Raw genomic sequence first — 27,763 nt, forward strand, 5'->3', positions numbered from 1 at the left:
CCCAGGCACCCCATTCAGCAAGACTGCCGAGCGGGATGAACGGAGGATCTCGTCAATCCAATCACACCATGCAGTACAATTAACCGGAGACACCTCGATGTGAGGGTGGTAGCGACGGCATCATCTACAAGAAGAACACATCAGGATCATATATCAAATGGAAAACCTATACAACGAACAATAAAGAACATATTACAAAGTTATATCATCCTCAGGAGTCGAGTTAGATTATTATCGAACACCTTGTAGGCATAGACAAAGTATAATCTGTACTGTAAAGCCAAACACCATGGTAATGCCTTATGGGAATGGGATTACCTGAAAGTACAGAGCTTACCGAAGGTTCCACGCACCCTTTTTATGGATAGATTTTTCATCTTCAGACTCCAGGTACTTCCCTAGACCTGTCAGAGCAACTCCAATGGGGCTACCCATTTCGTCCGCCCGCGTCTGTTTGGGTCGGCGCGGACAAAAGTGGCGGCCCAGCGTGCTGATCCAAACGGACGCGCATCCGTTTTTCGTCCGCGGGCGACCCATTCCAGTCTCATTTTTGAGCCGGATTTGTGTCGGCGCGGACACGAGACGGACGCGCGCGCGCTCGCCCTCTTTTCTCACCGGGCCTGCTGGTCGGTGGCACATTGGATTCACACCCTCGCCCTCTGCTACGTCGCCGACGCCGCTGGCCATTTTTTCAGGTAAAAAAGGATACATAGATAATTCTAGCGTACATAGATAAAAAGAAAAGACCACTACTCGTCGATTTCTGAATCCGACTCGGTAATGTCCTCCTCCGATGTCTGAATGTAGGCGTCAGCATACGCCTTGTCTTCAAAGTCCCAACCCGCTGTTTCTCGTAGCTTCAATTTCAATTGAGCTGTCTGCTTCCGCGAACGCTTGTCCTCCCGATAGGCGGCTCGCTCCCTCCTCCTCGCGTCCCTCTCCGATCTCAATTGCTTGCAAAACTGGTGCTCATCGACGATGTCCTACGGGTAGCCTCCACGCCACAGCACCAAGGCTTCCACGTCCTTCTCTGCGATGGCGAGGCGACGCTGCCGCCTCCGGTGGACACGACGATCCTCGTCGGTGAAAAGCCGCGGGAGAGGCGCCAGATCCTGCGCCCGCTGGCTCGACACGTTAGGAAAATTCATATCCCGACGAGGCCTCAGGAGGCGCCACACCGCCGCGTCGTGCGCACGGGCCGCCTCCTCTGCGGTGTCGAAGGTGCCGAGGGCGAGACATTTCTCGCGAAACCAGATCTCGGCGGAGAAGGCGCCGGAGCGTTGCTCGCGGACTCCGTGAAAATCCGAAGCGCGTAGGCAGCGGATCGACATGGTGGCGCAGAGGCGGCGAGAGTGGGCGGCCGACAGAGTGTGGAGAGAGCGTCTTCTTTTATACCGAGCGTCGGCCGCGGCGCGCGCGCGAACCTTTCCCACGCACTGGAGTGCCAAAACCAGCGCGCGCGAACCTTTCCCGCGTGCTGGAGCGTCAAAATCAGGGCGACGGCATGATGTTAAACGCGCGCGGTCATGAAAATGGGTCGGCCCGTTGGGCACACCGCCGACCCAAAACTAAAAGAGGGCGGACAGCGGGCGGGCGGCCGACCCAAACGAACAAAAAGCGGACAAAAACGCCGTCCGTTTGGGTCGGCCAGTTGAAGTTGCTCTCAGTGCCTCAAACATATCCAGTTTGCCTAATGTGTCCACTCCTCCCATGTCTTGGGTCCTGAAGTTTGTTCCAGAAAAATGATAATGGAGTATATTGATGCCTAAGGGTATAAAATCCAGAAGCAAGATTTACAATTCGCGCAAATCATGAAAAGATAGAATATCTAATGTTGGTACGGGTCCATTTGAAATAGGCGTCTGGATTGGCTGGATTGGTTACTTGATTAAGACAGTGAGAATTTGGTATTCTCTTCATCAGCTCCTCCACCTTCTCAATCATTCCTTTAAACCCATTTGGAGGATCTATGTCCAGAAATCAGTCATCGACAAAAAAGTAATATAGATCTATACACTTTGGATAGTTTTTTTGTTAGAAAACCGAAGCCAAATTCTTGGCATTTGCATCATACAAGAAAGAAGTATTTGCTGAGTTTGCAACCATTTCTAGGGGCAAAAAAAATATTGTTCCCACAAGTGGTACCCCGCTGCCAGCCGGATTGCCGATTCGTACGTACGTACGGCATCTCATTCATGTAGCTAGCGCACTGCTAATTCGAAATGGAGTCTCGTTCGTATGTGGCCGACTGGTAGTCGAAGACGGTCTTGGCCCGCCCCTAATTCGAAATGGAATCCGTCACTGCGGAGGAGCTGGTAATCTATATGTACGCACGCACCCACCCAACTGGATCCCTCGTGCTACCATCAGATCGTCTGTTCCTTCTCCGGCCAAGGCGCCTCCTCTCAAAATCAAAGCCGATGTATTCCGTCGAGCGAGCAATGGCCAAAGCCGCCGCGTCCCTTCTCCCGGGTCTTCTCCCGACCCCGCCCACGAAGCCCTGCCTCATCATCCTGCCGGCTTCCTTGGCCTCCAACCCCAAGCCCAAGCCCGGCCGCGCCGACAACGTCGAGAGGTGGGACGCGCACAAGAAGGACAAGAGGCCCACGAGCCCAGCCTCGTCGTGCTCCAGCAGCTCAAGTCCCGGCCGAGCCTCCTCCTGCCAGCGCTGGGACATAAACAAGCACTTCTCCAGCGGCAGCCGCCCGTCGTCGTCGTCGTCGTCGTCGTCGTCAAGCCGTCGAAGCAGCACGAGCTCCGGCGGGGCGTCGCCGTGCGGGAAGTGGGATAGCAGGAAGCAGCTGCCGCCCAGCCGCGCGACCTCTGCTGATCGCTGGGACACGCACAAGAAGCCTCGCCCGGCACAAGCTGCCGCCGTGAGCCGGAGCCGGACAGGCGACAAAAAGGACCAAGGGGAAGACACAACGGCGATGGTTCGGAGACCGACAGCGCCGCGCCTAGGCCCCATGTTCTCTGGCCCGAGCTTCCTTGGCTCGCCTGATCCGAGCATGCTTCCAATGCCGGCCTTCTTTCGCTCGCGGAACCCGGGAGTGCTTCCCGTACAAGCCTTCTAGGGTTACATTAGTAATAGTTGCTCGGTCGCACTACTTATTTGTACTCGACATACAGTCTGTAACTAGTGTGTACGTAGCAGCATTGATCGCATTGTACTCTAAAGATAAAGATCATTTCCTGTTTGTTTGTATTCTGATCAGCAACTTTTAATTGCAAGCTAGTTTAAGACGAAGGTAAGCATCATGTGTTCTTAACATACACTAAATCCTTTTCTATGCTATGTTATAGTCTTGGTTCCATCAAATCACAATTTATCTTCAACGATACGAAAGAACCAAATTTTCTATGCTATGTTATAGTCATGTGTTCTTAACATACACTAATGGTTAATGTTTCGCAAGAAGCTTCGTCCCAGCGAACGGGTCTAATAGGATGACGTGGGCCAGCTGCTGCTCCAAGATTCAGCAGAAAGCGACGGTTATCGGGGCGTTCGCCGGGAATCGTCAGATTTTTACGGTCCCCGGTTAGCTTTTCCTTAAACTTATTTATAACCCTAAAGAAAAAGATCAATGAAATTATTGATTGATTTGAAAAAGAAAAGAAAAAGGACTAGAAGTGTGTACGTGCACGCGCAGTGTCTGAATTAATTTGGGCGTACCTACGTGTCAATTCAACCCCGCTGCTGGCCGGATTGTCCGTTCGTACGTACGTATGGCATCTCATTCATCTAGCTTGCTAGCGCACTCCTAATTCGAAATGTAGTCTCGTACGTGGCCGACTGGCCGTCGAACACCGTCTTCCCAACTACATAGGGATGTAGACTACATCCCTCGTCCAACCATCAGATCGTCTGTTCCTTCTCCGGCCAAGGCGCCAGCTCTCAAAGTTAAAGCGCCAAGAGAGATCACCGATGTTTTCCGTTGAGCGAGCAATGGCCAAAGCCGCCGCGTCCCTTCTCCCCGGTCTTCTCCCGACCCCGCAGATGAAGCCGTGCCTCATCATCCTGCCGGCTTCCTTCGCCTCCAAGCCCAACCCCATGCCCGGCCGTGCCGACTCCGTTGAGAGGTGGGAATGGGATGCGCACAAGAAGGACAAGAAGCCCACTACCCCAGCGGCCCAGCTTCGTCGTGCTGCAGCAGCTCAAGTCCCGGCCGAGCCTCATCCTGCGAGTGTTGGGACATAAACAAGCAGTTCTCCCGCAGCAGCCGCACGTCCTCGTCTTCGTCGTCGTCAAGCCGACCAAGCAGCACGAGCCCCGGAGGGAGGTGGGATAGCAACAAGCGGCTGCCACCCAGCCGCGCGACCACCGCTGATCGCTGGGACACGCACAAGAAGCCTTGCCCGGCACAAGCTACCGCCGTGAGCTGGATGGGCGACAAGGAGGACCAGGAGGACGACGACACAACGGCGATGGTTCTGAAACCGACAGCGCCGCCGCGCATAGGCCCCATGTTCTCTTGCCTGAGTTTCCTCGCCTCCCCTGACCCGAGCATGCTTCCAATGCCGACCTTTTTTTTCTCGCGGAACCCAGAAGTGCGTCCGGTACAAGCCTTTTAGGGCTTCATTAGCTAGTAGTTGCTCGTTCGCACTGCTCATGTATATTTGGACATACACTTTGTAACTAGCTAGTGTGTTGAGGTAGCAGTGGGTATTTTTTCTATCATTTTATGTTCATGCATATGTAGCAGCATTGATCGCATTGTACTCTAACGTTCAAGATCATTTGTTGTTTGTTTGTCTTCTGATCAGCACTGCTGTTACAAGCTAGCTTTTTTTTTTGAGGGAATGCTTTTACAAGCTAGCTAGTTTAAGATGAAGGTAGCATCAGGTGTTTTTAACATACACTAAATCCCGGTGATGCACCCAAACATCCTGGAAGGTCATGCATGCATTAAACTGGATCAAGAAAAAATTAATCAACAAGGCTAGCAGCTGGCTAATCTAAGAAAAAAAATTGGGCTGCAGGTGCATGAAAATTTTGGCAAAATTAGATTGCAAAATCATATTTGTGTTCTTGAGTCTATGTTTAGGCCTTATACAAAAAAAAAATAAGTATCAAACATGAGGGTGCCAAGACTCTATCTCGAACATGGAGTTTACTGGTTTTCTTTAATTTCTAAAAGTGGTAACAAAGTCCTGTAAACATGGTGCCCTCATATGACATCTAGAGACGGTGGTAAAAATTTTGAGAAGGTATTATAGAATTTGTGACGTACACTGCCTAGAATTTAAACCATCTTCGAGGAAGAAACATGGTTTAGAGAGACACCAAGAGTCAGGTTTGAAGGCGATACGACTGTTGTTTCATCCATTGGACTTCAATAATCTTCCACACTCAAGATACGGTACTACATGCTCTAAGTCAAAATTTGGCATTCTGTAAACTGAGCCTAGTTGAGATGGTTAGGTTTCTTGTGATGGAAACAACCCATCAGTGTTCAAGTCCGAGACTATGCACTCGTGCTCGCATTTTTCAGAATTTATTTAGGCTTTCAGGTGATGTTCATTCAGTGGGAGGAGACGCTCCCGTCCACTATGAATGTGCATGTGGTGACTTTGTGAGTTGTTGTCTCGGCTCAGTATCTCGGAGGTGCTCATAGGAGTACGGTGTGTATGCGTGCGTTCATAGGGATGCGTGTATGTGGACAACTGAGTTAAATATGCTAAAAATGGCATTTTGGGGGGATTCATTAGCTACGATTAAATGCATTTCTAGGCATTTGAACTGCAAGTGCATGAAAAAGTTGGGTCGAAAAATTACATTTGTGTTTCTGAGTCTATGTTTAGACTTTATACAATAATAACAAACTTGAGGGTGTCAAGACTCGACTAAGAACATGGACTTATTATTTTTTAATTCCAAAAGATGAAAACAAAGTCTGAAAATATGAAACTTGGCATGGGCACTCATATGACATCTAGAGATTGGCAGACTGCGGTAAAAAATTGAGAAGGTTTCACAAAAATTATCTTGTACACTGCTTTGAAATATCTTTGAGAATATCAATTAATTTGGATTGGGGGGGGGGGGGGGGGGGGGTCGCATAAACCATTAAGAAACACCTTCTCAAAAATTTTAAATGACATTTCAATCCTTGAAGGTGCTAAAATATTCGTCCTGCAAAACTAGTCAGTACTCCCTCCGGTCATTTATACTTCGCATATTAGATTTATGTCAAGTCAAACTTTGCAAAGTTTGAACAAATTTATATTAAAAAATATCACCTTTCATAACGAATTTACTAATATTAAACTACATTTCATAACTATAAATTTGACCGGCAGGGTTCGGTGCGAGGGTGCATGCCTGCTCCCGGAACGCGGCGGAGCTGGAGGAGTGCCGACGGCGGTGGGAGGAGAAGGGCCTGCATGTCACCACCTCCGCCTGCGACGTCTCTGTGCGCGCCGACAGGGAGAGGCTCATGGACACCGTCCGGCAGACCTTCGACGGCAAGCTCGACATACTAGTGAGTTCTATATGTGTCTGTAAACTGTGGATTTTGTGTGTCTTCTGGATTGCTAGCGCCTAGCGATCGGGAGTATGTATATGTATGTACGTAGGTGAACAACGCGGGGCAGCTGCTGGTGAAGCCCACCGCGGAGTGCACCGCGGAGGAGTACTCCAAGGTGATGGCTACCAACCTGGAGTCGAGCTTCCATCTCAGCCAGCTCGCGCGCCCTCTTCTCGTGCGCGCCGGAGGAGGCAGCATCATCAACATGTCCTCCATTGGAGGCTCCATCGGCTTCGTAGGCTCCACCGTCTATGCTATCACAAAAGGTACGTGCTCACTCCATTTCAAGATAAATCTAATATTAGTTTCAGTTTAAGTCAAATTTTGTGAAACTAGATCAGCTTCAAGTTTAAAAATGTTATTACATCATGTATGTAGGTGCAATGAACCAACTGACGAGGAGTTTGGCCACCGAGTGGGCCCCTGACAAGATCCGTGTGAACGGTGTCGCCCCAGGATTTATCACAACCGATATGATTAAAGACGTAAGCAACATAGTACTACCTCTGTTCCAAATTACCTGCCTTAGATTTCTCTAGATACAGAGGTATCTAGCGAAAATCCATTTCTGCACCCGAGCTCATCTGCACCCGCGCCGACGAAAAAAATCAAAACAAATACTAGAAAAATTCAAAAAATTCCAAATAAAATTTGTGTGATAGACATTTTGATGCGTGAGGCCCGCTCCAAATTTCAAGTCATTTGGACATATGAGCAGCTCTCAGCAAAAAAGACAAATTGGGGGTCTGTAAAAATGTTTACTGTTCATGTACTGTTTTGGTCCGATTTGTCTTTTTTGCTGAGAGCTTCTCATACGTCCAAATGACTTGAAATTTGGGGCGGACCTCACGCATCAAATTGTCTACCATACAAATTTTATTTGGAATTTTTTGAATTTGTTTCGAATTTTTTATGAATTTTTTTCTAACCGGGTGCAGATGAGCCTGGGCACCAAAACGCCCTACTCGGTATCTAGTGTTAGATGTATTTGTATTTAGACAAATATAAGACAGGTAATCTAGGACGGAGAGAGTACTGTATAGCCTAATGGAGTAGCAAATGTTTTCTTGTTTATAAACGAGCACCACAGTAATTTTTAACTAGGCCTGGTAAGTTTTTGGTGAGATACTAAGTTCACTTTATCCTAAGAACAAAGTAATGCGTTCACTTTTCTATGCGGAAGTAACGAGTTCACTTTGCACGAGGAGGGACAAGGATTTGGACATCACTGATATTATTTATGGATATATTTGGCCAAAAATGCTAGACACACGGACTAACCATTAACAAATTTGTGGATATTATTTGTGGATATATTTGGCAGATGGATACGGAGTACCTGGAACAGGAGCACTCCAAAACCCCGTTGCGGCGGAGTGGCAAGCCAGCTGAGATCGCCTCCGCGGTGGCATTTCTGTGCATGCCGGCGGCTTCCTTCATCACCGGGCAGGTCATCTGCGTCGACGGTGGTCGGACCATTAGTGCTTAATTAGTCGTCATCACCGCCACTGCATAAGTTGTTAACTAATTACTTGGCGAATAAGTAGTAGGTGTGTTGGGAGTAAACAAACATTAGTAAATAAATGATGCCAACTAGGAGTAACAATAACTGCCATCATGTACAGTACATGTATGTATGTGTGTACATATACATGTACGTGTGTAGGGATGAAAACGGAGCGGAAACGGACGAAACTGAGTGCTACCATATTTGTTTTCACATTTTTTTTGCAGAAGCAGAAACGAATACAGAAACCCTGAAAATGAATACGGAAATAGATATTACCGGAAACGGACACGGAACAAATACAAAGTGGATACGGAAACAGAAATAGGCATTGATCGGAACTTAAAAACCCCTTGAATCATACAGAAATACACACAAAAACAAACAAATTCAATGAGTTGTTAACATGGCTACAAAATAATATCATTATGTTAGCAACTTAGCGTAGTATTGTAGTTGTACCGGACAATTGCGTATATGGTCAAGCTGAGTACATGTGTGGTAGTAGAAGTTCGGCCTTAGATCCATTCTACTAATTGTGTCATTGTGTTCTCTTTGGTGATTGGGCTACAAAGTAGCGATAGGTCTATAGTAAAAACAAAAATTCCATATTCACGAGAACGGAAAGTTCCATTTCCATGCATGTTCCACCGGAAAACACTATTCCGTTTTTGTTTCCGCTTCCGCATAAAAAATTCCATTTCCACTTCCGTTTTGTAAATTTCCGTTTCCGTTTTGATATTTCCTCTCCGTTTCCATTTTTCCTCCGGAAAAACGGAAAGTTTCCACTCCATTTTCGTCCCTATACGTGTGTATATGTGGTGATAATTTTGTAACTACTATTGAACAGTTCAATATGAATATTGCAGGTCTGACTTGGATACTGGAGGAATTCAGAAGACCTTACAAATCAGTTTAAGAAATAAACATAAAAAAGTTTTTTTAGCTATCTTGTCCTGTGTATGTAGAAGGCAGGGTGCAGAAGCCCATGTTATCCCCTTTAATAAAAACTAAATCGGCAACGCGCCTTGGCGCGAGGGTGCCGGTCCCAATGATATGGTCAAGTTGTGGAAGATCAAACGGCATGATGTATTAGTATGAAGACAAGTTAAGCACATGTAACGGGACAACCAATTATCAGGTTTAACGGTAAGAATAAACATTCACACTGTACCAAAAGAATAACATCATCGAGTTCAACACGGTCATGAGATTATAAAAGCTAACCCATCCCGGAAGCAAGACAACATCCAATTCAGCACGGGCATATGATTACAAAAGCTAATTAGCTAACATTAAGTTCAGTAATATGAGCAGGAACATAATTGAGCAAAAGCCAACGGTGGCAATAGAGAGATAAAACTACGATGCCATAGGTAGGCATACAATAGTAGCTTGGTTCAATTGCCTCCATGAGTGCCATTCCATTTGAGATACGACGCCAATAATATCATTGACGTTTGTCCTACTTCCGGATGCCTCTGTTTTGTGCCCAGCAAATTTGGCAAATTTTCTCATAATTATTAAACATATCACTTTAAATATGAAAACTGATACATGCACACATATGTAATGAAATTAAACTTGACTAATGCAACAGCAGAGTGAAAGTCTCATGAATATGGGAAGAAATGTTATAGATGTTCTGCATCCCCTCCGACTTTTGATGTACCTCTATCCCAACGTATTAACTCAAAAGACCAGGGCCATCCATCTTGAAAAGCTCCTTCATTTGTAGCTTGAACTTTACAATCACCTCTTCATCTGCTCCACTAATTAATAGGTCATCGACATAAGGGCCAACTAGTAGATGATCCTTCCCTTCACCTTGTTGGTACATTGCATGCTCTAGTGGGGCTTTCCAAAATATAAGAGAAATCAAAGACCGGTCATTCATGCCCGTGGGCCTTGACGTATCCCGTACAAGACTTTGTGTAGCTTCAGTACCTTTTTCTCTTCTCCCTTTTTGATGAATCCCGGTGGCTGGTTCACGTAAACCTCGCCTTCTAACTCTCCGTCAAAAAATGCCGATTTTACATCCGTGTTATGTATCTGCCATGATTCATGATCTGCGAGGGTTATGAGTAATCTCACCGATTGCATCTTTGCAATGGGAACGAACATTACAAAGTTCACACCTTCATCATGCACGTACTCTTTGGCTACTAGCCTCGCTTTGTGCTTCACGGACCCTTCGGCATCTTTCTTGATCTTAAATTCTCACTTGAGATCCATGGTTTTTTAATTGTTGGGAAGATCCACAAGCTCCCATGTATTATTGTCGTGTCGACTCCAACTGTTCTTCCATATCATGATGTCAACACTACGTATTTGCATCATCGCAAAGCACCTTGGAATCGCCCCATCGCCGCCATCCCTGGAACGTGTGCGGGCTTCGCCGGCAGTCCCTCCAGCTATGGCAAGGGGGAGAAGGGGTGGCTAGTGGTGACGGTGAGTAGGGTTTCCCCCGTGTCACCAGAGAAGGGCGAAGCGGGGGCCCTTCTATTTTAATCTTTACATGAAATACCAGATAGACATATTTTAGAGTGTCGATTGACTCATTTTGCTCAGTATGTAGTCCATATCGAAATTGTTGGGGAACACAGTATTTAAAAAAAATTCCTACTATCACTCAAGATCTATCTAGGAGATGCATAGCAACGAGAGGGGAGAGTGTGTCTACGTACCCTCATAGACCAAAAGCAGAAGTGTTCAGTAACGCGGTTGATGTAGTCGAACGTCTTCGCGATCCAACCGATCAAGTACCGAATGCACGGCACCTCCGTGATCTGCACACATTCAGCTCAGTGACGTCCCTCGTCCTCTTGATCTAGCTGAGGCCGAGTGTCGGTGTCAAAACCGGCGGATCTCAGGTAGGGGGTCCCGAACTGTGCGTCTAAGGCGGATGGTAACAGGAGGTAGGGGACACGATGTTTTACCCAGGTTCGAGCCCTCTTTATGGAGGTAAAACCCTACGTCCTGCTTGATTTATTCTTGATGATATGGGTATTACAAGAGTTGATCTACCACGAGATCGGAGAGGCTAAACCCTAGAAGGTAGCCTATGGTATGATTGTATGTTGTCCTACGGACTAAACCCTCCGGTTTATATAGACACCGGAGGGGGCTAGGGTTACACAAGGTCGGTTACAAAGGAGGAGATATACATATCCGTATTGCCTAGCTTGCCTTCAACGCCAAGTAGAGTCCCATCTGGACACGGGACGAAGTCTTCAATCTTGTATCTTCATAGTCCAACAGTCCGGCCAAAGGATATAGTCCAGCTGTCCGGAGACCCCGTAATCCAGGACTCCCTCAGTAGCCCCTGAACCAGGCTTCAATGATGATGAGTCCGGCGCTCAGTGTTGTCTTCGGCATTGCAAGGCGGGTTCCTCCTCCGGATATACCACAGAAGAGTTCAAATAAAGGATAGTATCCGACCCTGCAAATTAAGTTCCACATACCATCGTAGAGAGAATAATATTTCCACAAATCTAATCTGCTGACACGTTTAGGCAACATGACATCATGCCATGGCTCGGCGATTATTCGAACCGTTTTTCTTTAACTAGCCCCGCACATAACGCGAGGCAGTTTCTTGACACGTCTTGTCAAAGCAGAGATCGTGTTCCCCTTATTACGGGATTCTCATCAATACGGACGTGGGTAACCCAACCGCGCCATCAATTACGGCGCTTGGTGGATAAGCGAGTTTTACCAGGCTAATGGAGGTGCATAGTTTAGTCCGCCCTTATAATGAGACAAGGTCTCACCTTTTCTACCCTCGCCTTCTTCCTCCTCGCTTACCCATTCTTGCGCACTCGAGCTCCCACGCCCAAGTCCACATCCTTCCCCTCAACCTTCTCCAATCATGTCTGGAGCGGGAGGCAAATGGATGGCTTCCTCCGTTACGGAGGGACACATCAAGAAGCTGCGCGGAGATGGATACTTAGCCGCGAACATCACGCATCGGCTGCCCGTCGCGGGGCAGATCATTCCTACCCTGAACCTCACGAGAGGGTAGTCTTCCTCCACCACTTCCTCCGTGGACTGGGGTTTCCCCTCCTTCCATTCGTCCGTGGTCTCATGTTCTACTATGGGCTGGACTTCCATGATCTGGCCCCGAACTTCATCCTCAAAATTTCAGCGTTCAACGTCGTGTGTGAGGCTTTCCTCCGCATCCGGCCCCACTTCAGCCTGTGGTTAAAGACCTTCAAGATCAAGCCGAAGGTGGTGGGAGGCCAACAAGTAGAATGCGGCGGAGCCATGGTGGGCAAGATGCCCAATGTTATATGGCTCGAAGGCTCCTTCGTGGAGACCATAAAGGGGTGGCAATCGGCGTGGTTCTACACCACCGAGCCGCGCGACGCCAAATGGGTGGCTGCCCCCAAGTTTCGATCCGGAATCCCCACGCGGCTCACCTCCTGGAAAGAGAAGGGCCTATCCTGGGGTTCGTCGGTAGAGCTGGACGGACTCCAGAAATGTATCCGGAATATGTCCAGCAAGAAGCTCAAGCTTGTCAACATAGTCCAGGTCATGCTCATCTGCCGGATCCTCCCGTGCCAACAACGGGACTTCAACTTGTGGGAGTTCGACCCGGCCCAGCACCAGACTCTGAGCGAGCTCTTTGACACGACACATAAGGACGTCTGGAAGGTGCTGTTCAAGGGTGCCGAGGTCCCTCCCTTCCTCATCGAGGACCGCGGGCTAAGCGCCAAGCGCATTCTGTGAGTTCTATACATCCGGTAGGATATTTATTTCCCCTAGCTTAACCATGTGCGGGGTCTGAGCTCCATGCCTTTGACAGGACTGGGTGGAGACGTCGGGGCAGATTAACTGTCCGGCCCCTCTTCCCGAAGACACTGCGGATGCTCTCCTGACGGAGATGCTGACTCCGGCTCCTTACAAGGTGCCGGAGAAGACCAAGAAGGCCAAGGGAACCCGAAAGAGTTCCCGATGCCAGGTGTTATCGGACTCATCGTCCGATAACTCCGCGACACAATCCTCCCCCGAAGACGAGGAGAAAGATGAAGATGCTCTCCCTCCAGTCAGGGGAGACAAGAAAAGGAAGGCCGCCCCAACCGGGGGTGCCGAAGGGTCCAAGAAAGAAAGGACTCTCCTTCCGGACCACTCCACCACCGCCGCCAAAGGCGAAGACGAGTGGCTGCTCAGGGACAAGCCCCTGGCAAAGTCGAAAGTATTCGGATGCTAGAGTAACTCATAGCATACCTTTGTCACACTGCCTCTCCTAACGCCGAATTATGACTATGCAGAGCGCCACGAGCACGTATCGACGTATCGTCGGATGGCTCCCTGGGCTCGTCGGATATGGATAGCGATCCACTTCCGACCGCCACCTCCCCTTGCCCTACGGACAATGCTGAGGTATTGTCTCAAGAGGCACCGGGTCGAGGGGAGACAGTCCCGGAGGTGCCTCAAGGTGACCTTCCGGACTCCGGGAGCAGAGGGAGCAAGGCTCCCGAGGGCTCCGAGTTCGGCCCTCAGCCGAACACCACGCCGGAACCCCCAGTGGTTCCAGACTCGGGCAGGCGGCCTCCTTCCAAAAGGGGCAAGACGCCTGTGCCGGTGACATCTGTCCATCCAGAGGCACCGGACAATCTGCTGGGAGCGCTTCGCAACGCTTCCATCGACGAAGAGCACCGCACTATTATGAGTGCGATGGTCCAGAAGGTTCAGTCCGCCAAGAGCGGACTGACTGAAGCCTGTGCCAGCCTTCTAACAGGCTTTGAGGTAAGTTTTTTAAATATGGGGGAAAATATTACCGCATAGACAGTAGCCCCTGATGCTCTGTTCGGTGTTCACAAAGAAAAGCCGAACGGAGGATCAAACAATATCGCAGGAGTCTAATATAAGTATGTCAATATGCGTATGCAGGCTTCGCTGCTGGCCTCTGCCGCACTAACTGTGGAGGTCACCGCACTGAAGCAGGACCTTAAAGGGTCCAGGGACGAGCTCAGCCTTGCCAAGAGGCAGCTCGAGGAGAACAAAGGTAAGTAGTACCTAGTCTATGGATATGTATAAAGAGAATGCGATTGCAAAATGACAGGATCATTGTAAATTTGCCAGGGGCCACGACCGAGGTGGCGAACATGAAGCAAGCGCTATCCGAGGCCGAAAACAAAGCGGCCAAGGAGCGCACCGAGTGGGAAAGGAATGAGGCATGGGTGGGCGAGATGCAGCAAGAGCTCCACGCTCTCGTGACGAAGCACGAGGCGTTGGAGCTTGACTTGAAGACGCGAGAGTCCGAGCTTGCCGCGGCCCTTGAGAGCGCAAAGAATGCCAAGGCCGAAGCCCAAAAGGCCCTCCAGGAGATTGATGCGATGAAGAAGATAGCGGCGGGTAAGGCATTCTATATGCAAAGCAAGCATGTGAAAGTAAATTACCTGTTACTTACCCGAATCCGGAGCTCTCCGGGAGCATTCGCAGATTTGCCCCGCAGCGTGTTGGATGCCGCACAGTTTTACCAGTCCGAGGAGGGAAGCTCAACGGAGAAGCTGTTCTGGTCTCAGTATACTGGGACTGAACATCCGATGCCTCTGAGCGACCAGCTGAAGCAGCTGGTCGAGCTACACAAGACGGCTGAACAGGCCATGAAGGGCTTTATAGTCCGGATGTGGCCTAGCGACGCCCTTCCCAACAGCTACTTCGGCCTGGTGAGGCGGCTTGTGGATGCATGCCCACGGCTGGAAGTCATCAAGTGGTCCGTCTGCATCGAAGGTGCATGCCGGGCTTTCGCCCGTATGAAGGGGCAATGGGCCAAGCTAGACGCCATGAAGCTGATTAAGGAAGGGCCGCCGGAGGGAAAGGAGCATCGCCACCCCGAGATGTACTATGAGGGTGTCCTGAAGGGTGCTCGTCTCGTAGCGGACGGGTGTACGGAAGATATAATGTTCGAGTAAATTCGCTCGTGTAATCCTGTAGTTATGAAAACTTGTTCATATGCGCTATGCAACGCTTGTTTGAATTTAAAATATTACCTTCTGTTCGGCTGTTTATCAAATCAGAGAGATGGCTAGTCGTCGGCTTCAGCCCCCATGCCACGAGTGCTGGGGTGTTCGGGATAAACCTGAGCACTCTTGTTCCCATTGTTGGGTTCTTCGAGGGAGGTGCTTAGCACAACGAACAAGGCAATCGGACTATAATGCGTTAGCACTCTCACTTAGCCATAGAATTCTATAATTTTAAATTTCGGCGAAGCCCCTAGTATCGGAAGGCCGAATTCGAAGCGCGATACACGCCTTAAGCCGGACAGGGCCGACTCCTCGCTCTAAGCGGCATAAGCCTTTAGGGACTCGAAACCTCTCGAACAGCAACCAGTCTCTCGCCTTATATATCATGACAGTCAGTTTTTGCATTCTCTACTGAGGTGCTTAGCCCAGCAGAACCGGGGCACAATCGCAGTAGTTCTCCCAGTGCTACCTTAGCCGATATAGTGGAACGTAAGGTACCAAAACATGGGAGCCGGGCAAACCTAACTATTGACCCAATACATGATTCGGAGTTGATGCATATAATGTTATAAGTTTGGGGTGCCGCACTGTCGAAAGTGTTCGGACTTCTCATGCCATATTATGGGGTATGCTTAAGCCCCTGGCGTATTGGCCATACCAGAGTGTACGGGTGCTGGATGTCATAAATGAACATATATAAAAAGAAGAATGCAATAATAGTCTTAATGCTATGCATTTTTTATTCAAAAAGGGTGCGTTAAAGCAGAATGATACAAGTAGTGCGATAAGCAAAAAGTAGGACTGTTTGACATGTCCCTTCCAAGGGCAAGCTGAGGAATGGTAGTAAAGCAAATATTTCACTCGTTATCGTAATCCACATGGGAGTTCCGTGGTGTGAAGTAGCTTTCTGCCTCCTTGGATAATGCATCATGTGTTCGGCAATCACGTTGCCGGACAGGGTTTCCAGAGATTGAAGTCCTGAAAGAGAAAAATAACAAAGCGGGAAGCCCCTAGTGTGGTTTAAGCCGCGACTTGGGGCATGCCACCGTCGTGCCCCCCTCCCAGCTTGTGACCATGGTATTTTTAATGCGTAATTATGTACGTGTGGCACGGATTTCGTTGTTTGGCTGGGACCGGGCTGGGGGCCGCATTGCTATGCGAGCTCGGAACGTGCCAGGCGGTCCTGTTGCCGATTACTCCAGGCGCGCTTGAAGGTGTCCGGGACCTTAAACGCCGAACTGGTGGATTGCCTTAAGAGGCTGCTTTGCGCTTCTGCTGCGAGGGCCACAGTGTGCTCCTCCGTTCGGAGAGAGTGCTATGTGTTTCCATTAACTGTAATGACCCCCCGAGGTCCTGGCATCTTGAGCTTGAGGTATGCCTAATGCGGTACCGCATTGAATCTCGCAAATGCGGTTCGCCCGAGCAGTGCATGATAACCACTTCGGACCGGGACTATATCGAAGATTAACTCTTCGCTTCGGAAGTTATCCGGGGATCCGAAGACCACTTCCAGTGTGACTGAGCCTGTGCAATGGGCCTCTACACCTGGTATGACGCCTTTAAAGGTCGTTTTTGTGGGTTTTATCCTTGAGGGGTCTATACCCATTTTGCGCACGGTGTCCTGATAAAGCAGGTTCAGGCTGCTGCCACCATCCATAAGGACTCGAGTGAGGTGAAATCCGTCAATGATTGGATCTAGGACTAGTGCGGCAAATCCACCATCACGGATACTAGTGGGTTGGTCCCTATGATCAAAGGTGATCGGACAGGAGGACCATGGGTTGAACTTTGGGGCGACTGGCTCCAACGCATACACGTCCCTGAGCGCACGCTTCCGCTCCCTCTTGGAGATGTGGGTTGCGTATATCATGTTCACCGTCCGCACTTGTGGGGGGAACCTCTTCTGTCCTCCGGTGTTCGGCTGCCGGGGCTCTTCCTCGTCATCGCTATGTGGCCCTTATCTTTGTTTTCGGCAATTAACTTGCCGGCCTGCTTGAACACCCAACTATCCATGTTGGTGTGGTTGGCTGGCTTGTCTGGGGTGCCGTGTATTTGACATGAGCGATCGAGTATACGGTCCAAAGTGGACGGGCCCGGAGTGCTTCGTTTGAATGGCTTTTTCCGCTGACCGGGTTTAGAGCCTTTGAATCCGGCATTGACTGCCGTATCCTCAGTATTATCGCTGTTAATGCGGCGCTTATGTTTGTTGCAACGTGACCTGCTATTGCCGTCCTTGGTATCCGAAGTACAATGGTTCTTTGATATGTTATTACTGCGAGCCAGCCAGCTGTCTTCTCCCGCACAAAAGCGGGTCATGAGTGTCGTGAGGGATGCCATAGATTTCGGCTTTTCCTGACCAAGGTGCCGGGCTAGCCACTCGTCGCGGATGTTGTGCTTGAAAACTGCTAGGGCCTCTGCATCCGGACAGTCGACGATTTGATTTTTCTTTGTTAGGAACCGTTTCCAGAATTTCCTGGCCAATTCCTCTGGCTGCTGAATTATGTGGCTCAAGTCATCGGCATCTGGTGGTCGCACATAAGTGCCCTGAAAGTTTTCGAGGAATGCAGCTTCCAGATCTTCCCAACAGCCAATGGACTCTGCTGGCAGGCTATTGAGCCAATGCCGAGCTGGTCCTTTTAGTTTGAGTGGGAGGTATTTAATGGCGTGTAGATCATCACCGCGTGCCATGTTGATATGCAGGAGGAAATCCTCGATCCATACCGCAGGATCTGTTGTGCCATCGTATGATTCTATATTTACGGGTTTGAAACTCTCTGGGATTTGTTGATCCATTACTTCGTCTGTGACCGTGTGACGCACAAGGCAGGGGCTCGAATCCGTCGAAGATCAAGTCTCCGCGGATATTGGCCGTGTAGTTTAAGCTTCCAAACCTGACCTGGTGGCCAGGGGCGTAACTTTCGATCTACTCCAGATGGCCAAGCGAGTTGGCCCGCAGTGCAAAGCCGCCGAACACAAAGATCTGTCCGGGAAGAAAAGTCTCACCCTGGACTACATCGCTATCGATGATCGTAGGAGCCATCAAGCCTAACGGAGACGACACAGAGGAACTCTCAATGAAAGCACCAATGTCGGTGTCAAAACCAGCGGATCTCGGGTAGGGGGTCCCGAACTGTGCGTCTAAGGCGGATGGTAACAGGAGGCAGGGGACACGATGTTTTACCTAGGTTCGGGCCCTCTTGGTGGAGGTAAAACCCTACGTCCTGCTTGATTTATTCTTGATGATATGGGTATTACAAGAGTTGATCTACCACGAGATCGGAGAGGCTAAACCCTAGAAGCTAGCCTATGGTATGATTTTATGTTGTCCTACGGACTAAACCCTCCGGTTTATATAGACACCGGAGGGGGCTAGGGTTACACAAGGTCGGTTACAAAGGAGGAGATATACATATCCGTATTGCCTAGCTTGCCTTCCATGCCAAGTAGAGTCCCATCCGGACACGGGACGAAGTCTTTAATCTTGTATCTTCATAGTCCAATAGTCCGGCCAAAGGATATAGTCCGGCTGTCCGGAGACCCCCTAATCCAGGACTCCCTCATCGAGGGTGAGTTGCGTCAGCACGATGGCCTGTTGACGGTGATGATGAAGTTACCGACGTAGGGCTTCGCCTAAGCACTACGATAATATGACCGAGGTGGAAAACTATGGACGGGGACACCGCACACGGCTAAAGATCAACTTGTGTGTCTATGGGGTGCCCCCTCCCCCGTATATAAAGGAGGGGAGGAGCAGGAGGGCCGGCCTCAAGGGGCGCGCCCAAGGGGGGATTCCTAGTCCTAGTAGGAGTAGGTTTCCCCCTTTCCTAGTCTAAGTAGGAGAAGAAGGAAGGAGAGGAAGAAGAGAAGGAAAGGGGGGCCAGCCCCCCTAGCCCTAGTCCAATTCGGTTTGGGCTAGGGGGAGCACGCGCCACCTCTTGGCCTGCCTCCTCTCTTCCACCACTAGGCCCATAAGGCCCAATAATTAACTTTCCGGAGGGGGTTCCGGTAACCCCCGGTACTCCGAAACTTATCCGAAATGACCCGAACCATTCTGGTGTCCGAATGTAGCATTCCAATATATGAATCTTTATGTCTCGACCATTTCGAGACTCCTCATCATGTCCGTGGTCACATCCGGGACTCCGTACAACCTTCAGTACATCAAATCACATAACTCATAATACATATCGTCATCGAACGTTAAGCGTGCGGACCCTATGGGTTCGAGAACTATGTAGACATGACCGAGACTCTTCTCCTGTAAATAACCAATAGTGGAACCTGGATGCTCATATTGGTTCCTACATATTCTACGAAGATCTTTATCAGTCAAACTGCATAACAACATATGTTGTTCCCTTTGTCATCGGTATGTTACTTGCCCGAGATTCGATCATCGGTATCATCATACCTAGTTCAATCTCGTTACCGGAAAGTCTCTTTACTCGTTCCGTAATGCATCATCCCGTTACTAACTCATTAGTCACATTGCTTGCAAGGATCATAGTGATGTGCATTACCGAGAGGGCCCAGAGATACCTCTCCGATACACGGAGTGACAAATCCTAATCTCGATCTATGCCAACTCAACAAACACCATCGGAGACACCTATAGAGCATCTTTATAATCACCCAGTTACGTTGTGATGTTTGATAGCACACAAGGTGTTCCTCTCGTATTCGGGAGTTACATAATCTCATAGTCATAGGAACATGTATAAGTCATGAAGAAAGCAATAGCAATGAACTAAACGATCATAGTGCTAAGCTAACTGATGGGTCTAGTCCATCACATCATTCTCTAATGATGTGATCACGTTCATCAAATGACAACACATGTCTATGGCTAGGAAACTTAACCATCTTTGATTAACGAGCTAGTCAAGTAGAGGCATACTAGCGACACTTTGTTTTTCTATGTATTCACACATGTACTAAGTTTCCGGTTAATACAATTCTAGCATGAATAATAAACATTTATCATGATATAAGGAAATATAAATAACAACTTTATTATTGCCTCTAGGGCATATTTCCTTCAGTCCCCCACTTACACTAGAGTTAATAATCTAGATTACACAGTAATGGTTCTAACATCCCTGGAGTCTTGGTGTTGATCATGTTTTGCTCGTGAGAGAGGCTTAGTCAATGGATCTGCAACATTCATATCTGTATGTATCTCGCAAATCTCTATGTGTCCCTCCTTGACTTGGCGCGGATGGAATTGAAGCGTCTCTTGATGTGCTTGGTTCTCTTGTGAAATTTTGATTCCTTTGCCAAGGCAATTGCACCAGTATTGTCACAAAAGATTTTCATTGGAACCGATGCACTAGGTATTACACCTAGATCGGATATGAACTCCTTCCTCCAGACTCCTTCATTTGCTGCTTCTGAAGCAGCTATGTATTCCGCTTCACACGTAGATCCCGCCATGACACTCTGCTTAGAACTGCACCAACTGACAGCTCCACCATTCAATAAAAATGTGTATCCGGTTTGTGACTTAGAGTCATCCGGATCGGTGTCAAAGCTTGCATCGACGTAACCGTTTACGATGAGCTCTTTGTCACCTCCATAAACGAGAAACATTTCCTTAGTCCTTTTCAGGTATTTCAGGATGTTCTTGACCGCTGTCCAGTGATCCACTCCTGGATTACTTTGGTACCTCCCTACTAAACTAATAGCAAGGCACACATCAAGTCTGGTACACAACATTGCATACATGATAGAACCTATGGCTGAGGCATAGGGAATGACTTTCATTTTCTCTCTATCTTCTGCAGTGGTCGGGCATTGAGTCTGAATCAACTTCACACCTTGTAACACAGGCAAGAACCCTTTCTTTGCTTGATCCATTTTGAACTTCTTCAAAACTTTATGAAGGTATGTGCTTTGTGAAAGTCCAATTAAGCGTCTTGATCTATCTCTATAGATCTTGATGCCTAACATATAAGAAGCTTCACCGAGGTCTTTCATTGGAAAATTCTTAAAGTATCCTTTTATGCTATTCAGAAATTCAGTATCATTTCTGATCAACAATATGTCATCCACATATAATATCAGAAATTCTACGGAGCTCCCACTCACTTTCTTGTAAATACAGGCTTCTCCAAAAGTCTGTATAAAACCATATGCTTTGATCACACTATCAAAGCGTATATTCCAACTCCGAGATGCTTGCACCAGTCCATAAATGGATCGCTGGAGCTTGCACACTTTGTTAGCACCTTTTGGATCGAAAAAACCTTCCGGTTGCATCATATACAACTCTTCTTTAAGATATCCATTAAGGAATGTAGTTTTGACATCCATTTGCCAAATTTCATAATCATAAAATGCGGCAATTGCTAATATGATTTGGATGGACTTAAGCATTGCTACGGGTGAGAAGGTCTCATCGTAGTCAACTCCTTGAACTTGCCGAAAACCTTTCGCAACAAGTCGAGCTTTGTAGACAGTAACATTACCGTCAGCGCCAGTCTTCTTCTTGAAGATCCATTTATTCTCTATGGCTTGCCGGTCATCGGGCAAGTCAACCAAAGTCCACACTTTGTTCTCATACATGGATTCCATCTCGGATTTCATGGCCTCAAGCCATTTTGCGGAATCTGGGCTCATCATCGCTTCCTCATAGTTCGTAGGTTCGTTATGGTCAAGTAACATGACCTCCAGAATAGGATTACCGTACCACTCTAGTGCGGATCTTACTCTGGATGACCTATGAGGTTCGGTAGTAACTTGATCAGAAGTTTCATGATCATCATCATTAGCTTCCTCACTAATTGGTGTAGGAATCAGTGGAACTGATTTCTGTGATGAACTACTCTCCAATAATGGAGAAGGTACAGTTACCTCATCAAGTTCTACTTTCCTCCCACTCACTTCTTTCGAGAGAAACTCCTTCTCTAGAAAGGATCCATTCTTAGCAACGAATATCTTGCCTTCGGATCTGTGACAGAAGGTGTACCAAACAGTTTTCTTTGGGTATCCTATGAAGACACATTTCTCCGATATGGATTCGAGCTTATCAGGTTGAAGCTTTTTCACGTAAGCATCGTAGCCCCAAACTTTAAGAAACGACAACTTGGGTTTCTTGCCAAACCACAGTTCATATGCTGTCGTCTCAACGGATTTCGATGGTGCCCTATTTAGCGTGAATGCAGCCGTTGATGAACCATGAGTATAGGGGATCTATCGTAGTCCTTTCGATAAGTAAGAGTGTCGAACCCAACGAGGAGCAGAAGGAAATGACAAGCGGTTTTCAGGAAGGTATTCTCTGCAAGCACTGAAATTATCGGTAAAAGATAGTTTTGTGATAAGGTAATTCGTAACGGGTAACAAGTAATAAAAGTAAAAAAGGTGCAACAAGGTGGCCCAATCCTTTTTGTAGCAAAGGACAAGCCTGGACAAACTCTTATAAAGAGGAAAGCGCTCCTGAGGACACATGGGAATTATCGTCAAGCTAGTTTTCATCATGCTCATATGATTCGCTTTCGTTACTTTGATAATTTGATATGTGGGTGGACCGGTGCTTGGGTAGTGCCCTTCCTTGGACAAGCATCCCACTTATTATTAACCCCTCTTGCAAGCATCCGCAATTACAAAAGAAGTATTAAGGTAAACCTAACCATAGCATGAAACATGTGAATCCAAATCAGCCCCTTACGAAGCAACGCATAAACTAGGGTTTAAGCTTCTATCACTCTAGCAACCCATCATCTACTTATTACTTCCCAATGCCTTCCCCTAGGCCCAAACAATGGTGAAGTGCCATGTAGGCGACGTTCACATGACACCACTAGAGGAAAGAAAACATACATCTTATCAAAATATCAAACGAATACCAAATTCACATGACTACTTATAGCGAGACTTCTCCCATGTCCTCAGGAACAAATGTAACTACTCAAAAATCATATTCATGTTCATAATCAGAGGGGTATTAATATGCATAAAGGATCTGAACATATGATCTTCCACCAAATAAACCAACTAGCATCAACTACAAGGAGTAATCAACACTACTAGCAACCCACAGGTACCAATCTGAGGTTTTGAGACAAAGATTGGATATAAGAGATGAACTAGGGTTTGAGAAGAGATGGTGCTGGTGAAGATGTTGATGGAGATTGAGCCCCTCCCGATGAGAGGATCGATGGTGATGACGATGGTGACGATTTCCCCCTCCCGGAGGGATGTTTCCCCGGCAGAATAGCTCCACCGGAGCCCTAGATTGGTTCCGCCAAGGTTTTGCCTCGAAACGGCGGCGCTTCATCCCGAAAGATTCCTTCTGATTTTTTCCAGGGCGAAAGACTTCATATAGCAAAAGATGGGCACTGGAGGCCTGCCAGGGGGGCCACGAGGCAGGGGGCGTGCCTAGGGGGTAGGGTGCGCCCCCACCCTCGTGGATAGGGTGTGGCCCTCCTCTGGTGCTTTCTTTGCCCAATATTTTTTATATATTCCAAAACTGACTTTCATGGAGTTTCAGGACTTTTGGAGTTGTGTAGAATAGGTCTCTAATATTTGCTCCTTTTCCAGCCCAGAATTCCAGCTGCCAGCATTCTCCCTCTTCGTGCAAACCTTATAAAATAAGAGAGAAAAGGCATAAGTATTGTGACATAATTTGTAATAACAGTCCATAATGCAAGAAATATCGATATAAAAGCATGATGCAAAATGGACGTATCAACTCCCCCAAGCTTATACCTCGCTTGTCCTCAAGCGGAAGCCGATATCGAAAAATTTGTCCACATGTTTATAGACAGAGGTGTCGATAAAATAAAATACGGACATGAGGGCATCATGATCATTCTTAGAACAGCAACACACACACACACACATATATATATATATAGTCATATGATTTCTTATGCTAAAGTATGAATCAAAAACTTCATTGAAAACTAACAAACTATAATCTCAGTCATTGAAGCAATTGCAATTTATCATAACATCGGAAAGAGTCAATATAAGAGCTTTTCAGCAAGTCCACATACTCAACTATCATTTAGTCTTTCACAATTGCGAACACTCATGCAATAATTATGGGTATGGAGTTTTAATCAGACACAGAGAAAGATAGGGGCTTATATTGTTGCCTCCCAACCTTTTACCTCAAGGGTAATGTCAACCATAATAGTTTATGATAACTTACATCCAATTGGATACATATATCTGGATTTTTCCAACACAATGTGCTTGCCAAAGGATAATGTGTAAAAAGGAAAGGTGAAGATCACCATGACTCTCGTATAAGACATGAGACAAAAATAAAATACAAGCCCTTCGCAGAGGCAAGCAGAGGTTGTCATGTGCTTTTATGGTTGGATGCACAAAATCTTAATGCAAAAGAACGTCACTTTATATTGCCACTTGTTATAGGACCTTTATTATGCAGTCCGTCGCTTTTATTTCTTCCATATCACAAGATCGTATAAAGCTTATTTTCTCCATGCTAATAGATCATACATATTTAGAGAGCAACTTTTATTGCATGCAACAATGACAACTACTTGAATGATCTTACTCAATCCATAGGCAGATATGATGGACTCTCATGGCAAAACTGGGTTTAAGGATATTTGGAAGCACAAGTAGTATATCTACTTGGTGCAAAGAATTTGGCTAGCATGAGGGGGAAATGCAAGCTCAACATGTTGGATGATCCATGAAAATATAATTTATTTCGGATGTAAGAAAACATAACCCATTACGTTGTCTTCCTTGTCCAACATCAACTTTTTAGCATGTCATATTTTAATGAGTGCTCACAATCATAAAAGATGTCCAAGATAGTGTATTTATATGTGAAAACCTCTCTTTATTACTTTCTACTAATTGCAAGGAGGACCAAAACTATGTTTGTCAACTCTCAACAACTTTTATTCATCATACTCTTTTATATCCACTACTAGGGAAAACCTTATACAGAGAACTTTAGCAGTAGCACGGGTCAAAGAAGCACGCTGGTGCTAAGTAGCAGTAGCGCGCATGTGCAAACCGCGTTGTAGATAAAGTTTTAGCAGTAGCGCGTCTTGTTCTAAACAAATTACTACTAAAATTCCCACAGCTCAGCCGATAGGCCACACATAGTAGTAGCGACCTATATCGAACCGTGCTACCGCTACTTTCTTTGTAGCAGCGCATTTTAATCTAAACTCGCTACTGCTAAAGGATATAAAATTAAATGGAAAGCACATAGAAAGGTAAGTGAAAATGAAAGAAATAGAATAAGGTTAAAGGAAAAAAATAAAATGTGAAGAAAACTAAATGAAAAAGGGGGGAAAAAAGAAACGAGTAGCAGTAGCGTGTATCCCAGAACGCGCTGTAGCTAACGTAGCAGTAGCGCGCTTTCTGGAACGCGCTACTGCTACTTCTGACTTAACCACGGGGTTCATTCTTCCCCACGACCACTTCCCCCAAATCCAGCTCTCCACTCTCGCCACCGCTGTCGCCCGTCGGCCGTCGCGCGCTCTCCGCACACCCTCTACGCCGCCCCCGACCCCAGATTCAACGCCGCCGCCGACCCCGACCTTAACGCCGCCCCGGACGCCGCCCCCGACCCCGACCTCGACGCCGCCATTCGTTGCGCGGCCGAGCCCCGACCCCGACCTCGACGCCGCCTGCCCCTCCCTTGTCGCAGGCACCCGAGATGAGCACGCCTGCTCCTCCCTCTCCCCTACCTCTGCCTAGGGTTTCTTTATATTTTTGTTGGATCAAATTAGTTAGGGTTCATGTAAGGGTGGAAACGAATCGGATGCGGATGCGGCTCAAATGAGTTAGGGTTCATGTAAGGGTGGAAACGAATCAAATTTCTAAGATGAATCATTAAACGAGTAAAATTTGACCACTTATTTCACTTTATAGTTGGATAATTGGAATATCCGCTACCACTTTCCACCCCTAGCTTCATCAAATTAGATGGTAATTAGGGCAGTAGTTCCTAGGTACTAATTAGTTAGTAAGAACTAGGTACTAATTAGGTACTATTTTATTTTTATTTATAGTAAGTTTATTTTTAATAAGAACTAGTTGAATTAATAGAACTAGTTAATAAGAACTTGTTGCTATTTTTTAGTTAAAGCAATTTTTCCCGCATCGACGTGGACGATGCATATCCCACATCCTCGTCGTCGAGTCGGCGGAGGATGACACCTACTTGACCAGATGGGCCATGTCCGGGACTAGGCTCCGCCGGGGTGGTACTGGGAGGCGCTACCTACCGGGGGCGCAGGTTGGTGAGGAGCCAGCCTGTCGTTGACCCGAACCTTCTATGCTGGCAGTCGCGTGGGCCAGTGACGGTCCAGAGGCTCGAGGACCCCGCGGAGGTGGTGCGTCACCGTGTCGGTGAGGAGGACGCGCACGTCCGTCGCTACTTGTTTGCGTTGGAGCACAGGTTCTCCAATACCTGGCAGGTTCTCCAGGGATCTCACTGGAGCTATGATCCCGTGATGGTTCCTTCTCTGTGGGTGTCCACCGCCTGCGCCGATACCCGTCGTGTGCTAGGGTTTTAGTTGTATTAGTGATGTTATATGTATGACACTATTCGGGATGTATTAGTGATAATATTCGACGATGTATGGATGCATGAGATGATTTACTTTTGCTTATTGAATGCATGCTAATTTGAGTCCGATAAGATATTTTGAAATGTATATCTTGTGTTGCTCAAATAGGATATGTGCTTGCCCAAGTGGCCGGTCATGTTTGTAGGTTACACCTCCGAGTGGCCTATGTTTTGCCGGAGTGCTGATTCATTTCAGTAGGGGTAAGAAGATTGTACTGCGGTTGAAGTATGTCTTCTTCTGCTGCTGCCGGAGCTTGATCCTCCGTGGCCTTCTTGATCCCATCATTCTTGTTGATCTCCCCGGGTTCTTCTCTCTTCAGCTCTATCTTCATTAGCCAAGCATCGTCGCCCTCATTGTTGGAGGAGGGGGCGACATGATGCCTGGCCTTGACAACTCTGGCAGAAAACAGCTCGAAATAAAAATAGAGGATAATTGCGTGGTATGGTGGTCAAAACCTTCAGGAGATTATATAATGAATTTTTACTGACCAAAAGAAGTATCGTGCATGAAAACGGAGTCCAGAGGGCACACGAGGTGCCCACGAGGCAGGGGGTCCCAGGGTGGTAGGGCGCGCCCTCCACCCTCGTGGACGCCTCGTGTCCTTTCCGGACTGCTTCTTATTTTCCTATTTTCTTGAATATTCCAAAACAGAGAATAATTGCTATCAGAATTGTTTTGGAGTCGGTTTACTTACCGTACCACATACCTATTCCTTTTCATAGTCTGAAACGTTCTGGAAAGTGTCCCTTATATACTCCTCCAGGGTTACGGTGTCAATAACATTAGTTTCAACATTTATGGGATTACCTGAGATATAATGTTTGATTCTTTGACTGTTCACCACCCTCGGATTTGCGCCTTCGAAATTGTTGATTTTTATGGCACCGGAACGATAGACCTCCTCGATAACGTAAGGACCTTCCCATTTAGAGAGGAGTTTTCCTGCAAAAAATCTTAAACGAGAGTTGTATAACAATACATAATCACCTACATTAAACTCACGTTTTTGTATCCTTTTATCATGCCATCTTTTAACTTTTTCCTTAAACAGTTTGGCATTCTCATAGGCCTGGGTTCTCCACTCATCAAGTGAGCTAATGTCAAATAGTCTCTTCTCACTGGCAAGTTTGAAGTCATAGTTGAGCTCTTTAATGGCCCAATATGCCTTATGTTCTAGTTCGAGAGGTAAGT

General features: G+C 47.3%; 2 protein-coding genes across 2 annotated transcripts; one reads left to right on the forward strand and one right to left on the reverse strand.

Moving 5' to 3' along the window:
- Window positions 1-983: 983 nt before the first annotated feature.
- On the reverse strand, window positions 984-1,331 carry LOC147977111 (ethylene-responsive transcription factor 3-like). Its single transcript, XM_087521066.1, has one exon. The coding sequence runs from the start codon at window positions 1,329-1,331 to the stop codon at window positions 984-986; it is 348 nt and encodes a 115-aa protein (XP_087377192.1).
- A 3,541-nt stretch (window positions 1,332-4,872) lies between these two features.
- Window positions 4,873-8,016, forward strand: LOC125554960 (tropinone reductase homolog At2g29370-like). Its single transcript, XM_048718309.2, has 5 exons — window positions 4,873-4,894; window positions 6,301-6,482; window positions 6,577-6,793; window positions 6,906-7,012; window positions 7,852-8,016. Exons 1-5 carry the CDS (start codon window positions 4,873-4,875, stop codon window positions 8,014-8,016), a joined length of 693 nt encoding a protein of 230 aa, XP_048574266.2.
- The last annotated feature ends 19,747 nt before the right edge of the window (window positions 8,017-27,763 follow it).

The sequence above is a fragment of the Triticum urartu genome, chromosome 4A (genome assembly GCF_056163025.1).
Source record: "Triticum urartu cultivar PI428250 chromosome 4A, HENAU_Tu73, whole genome shotgun sequence".
NCBI classification, from domain to species: Eukaryota; Viridiplantae; Streptophyta; class Magnoliopsida; order Poales; family Poaceae; genus Triticum; species Triticum urartu.

Bases quoted from the DNA above. Each gene is read 5' to 3' on its own strand.
- LOC147977111 (XM_087521066.1), bottom strand. From the start codon at position 1,331: ATGTCGATCCGCTGCCTACGCGCTTCGGATTTTCACGGAGTCCGCGAG.
- LOC125554960 (XM_048718309.2), top strand. From the start codon at position 4,873: ATGCACCCAAACATCCTGGAAG. The intron at 6,794-6,905 runs GTACGTGCTCAC...TCATGTATGTAG, and splicing joins CGTCTATGCTATCACAAAAG to GTGCAATGAACCAACTGACG. The intron at 7,013-7,851 runs GTAAGCAACATA...TATATTTGGCAG, and splicing joins CAACCGATATGATTAAAGAC to ATGGATACGGAGTACCTGGA.